The 1,150-nt window shown below is 55.1% G+C and overlaps 1 protein-coding gene across 1 annotated transcript; it reads right to left on the minus strand.

Annotated features, from left to right (window-relative positions):
• Positions 1 to 453: 453 nt before the first annotated feature.
• LOC112872992 lies at positions 454 to 840 on the minus strand. Its single transcript, XM_025936026.1, has one exon. The coding sequence runs from the start codon at positions 838 to 840 to the stop codon at positions 454 to 456; it is 387 nt and encodes a 128-aa protein (XP_025791811.1).
• Between the last annotated feature and the right edge of the window lie 310 nt (positions 841 to 1,150).

Below are 1,150 nucleotides of genomic sequence, written 5' to 3' on the forward strand. Positions count from 1 at the left end.
TTGAAAGTGCCGGCCCTTGAACTGGGTCCCATTGTTGGTGATGATTCGGTTCGGGACACCAAACCGGCACACAATTGACTTGAGGAATGCGATAGCAGATGCCTTGGTGATGTTGACCATTGGGGTAGCTTCCGGCCACTTGGTGAACTTGTTGATTGCAACGTACAGGTACCGGTACCCGCCGACGGCCCTGGGGAAAGGTCCCAAGATATCCAAGCCTCATACAGTGAAAGGCCAAGAGGGTGGAATCATTTGCAGAGCCTGAGCTGGAGTGTGTATCTACTTTGCATGGAACTGGCATACTTTGCAGGACTTTACCAGCTCAGCTGCATCCTGGAGCGCTGTCGGCCAGTAAAAGCCATGCCGGAAGGCCTTACCGACCAGCGTGCGGGATGAAGAATGACTTCCGCACTCGCCTCCATGGATCTCTACGAGCAAGTCGCAGCCCTCTTCCTAGGTGATGCACCGCATGAGCATGCCATTGGCACCACGGCGGTAGACATCCCCTTCTATCACCGCGTATCGCTTAGCCAATCGTACTATGCGCTCAGCGGATGCATGGTCTTCAGGAAGGATGTTGTCTTTCAGGTAGTCCCGGATCTCAGAGATCCATGCATTGGGACCCCCCTGAGAGTTTGGATGCGGCTCCTCGAGGTCTTCGGGGCCTTCGATGGTGCACACAATCCTTTGTGGACCCCATAGATGGAGCGCCGCCGGGACCGCTAGCTTCGAGCTGCTAGACTGACCCCCTTCGCCCAGTTCGGCAGGCTGGGCGAATGGCTTGAGCAGCCGTCTTTGAAAGACGCCCTCCAGCACGGATGCTTGAGTTGATGCCCTCATGGAGAGTGCATTTGCTGCCGAGTTGTCTTCACGTGGAATGTGTTGCAGTTCCAGTATGTTGAAATATTTCTCCAGCTTCCTCACATGGATGACGTATGGTGCGAGCTAGGGTTTGTTGCAACTGCAGTCCCCCCGGACCTGCTTGATGACGAGCTGGGAGTCTCCCTTGACCAGGAGCTACTGGACCCCAGGGATAGCGCCGCAGTCAGTCCAAAGATCAGGGCCTCGTATTCCACCATGTTGTTGGTGGCCTCAAAATCGAGAAGCACTATGTACATCACTTGTTCGCCATTTGGGTCGATGAGGACCA

Source organism: Panicum hallii, chromosome 9 (genome assembly GCF_002211085.1).
Source record: "Panicum hallii strain FIL2 chromosome 9, PHallii_v3.1, whole genome shotgun sequence".
Lineage (NCBI taxonomy): Eukaryota > Viridiplantae > Streptophyta > Magnoliopsida > Poales > Poaceae > Panicum > Panicum hallii.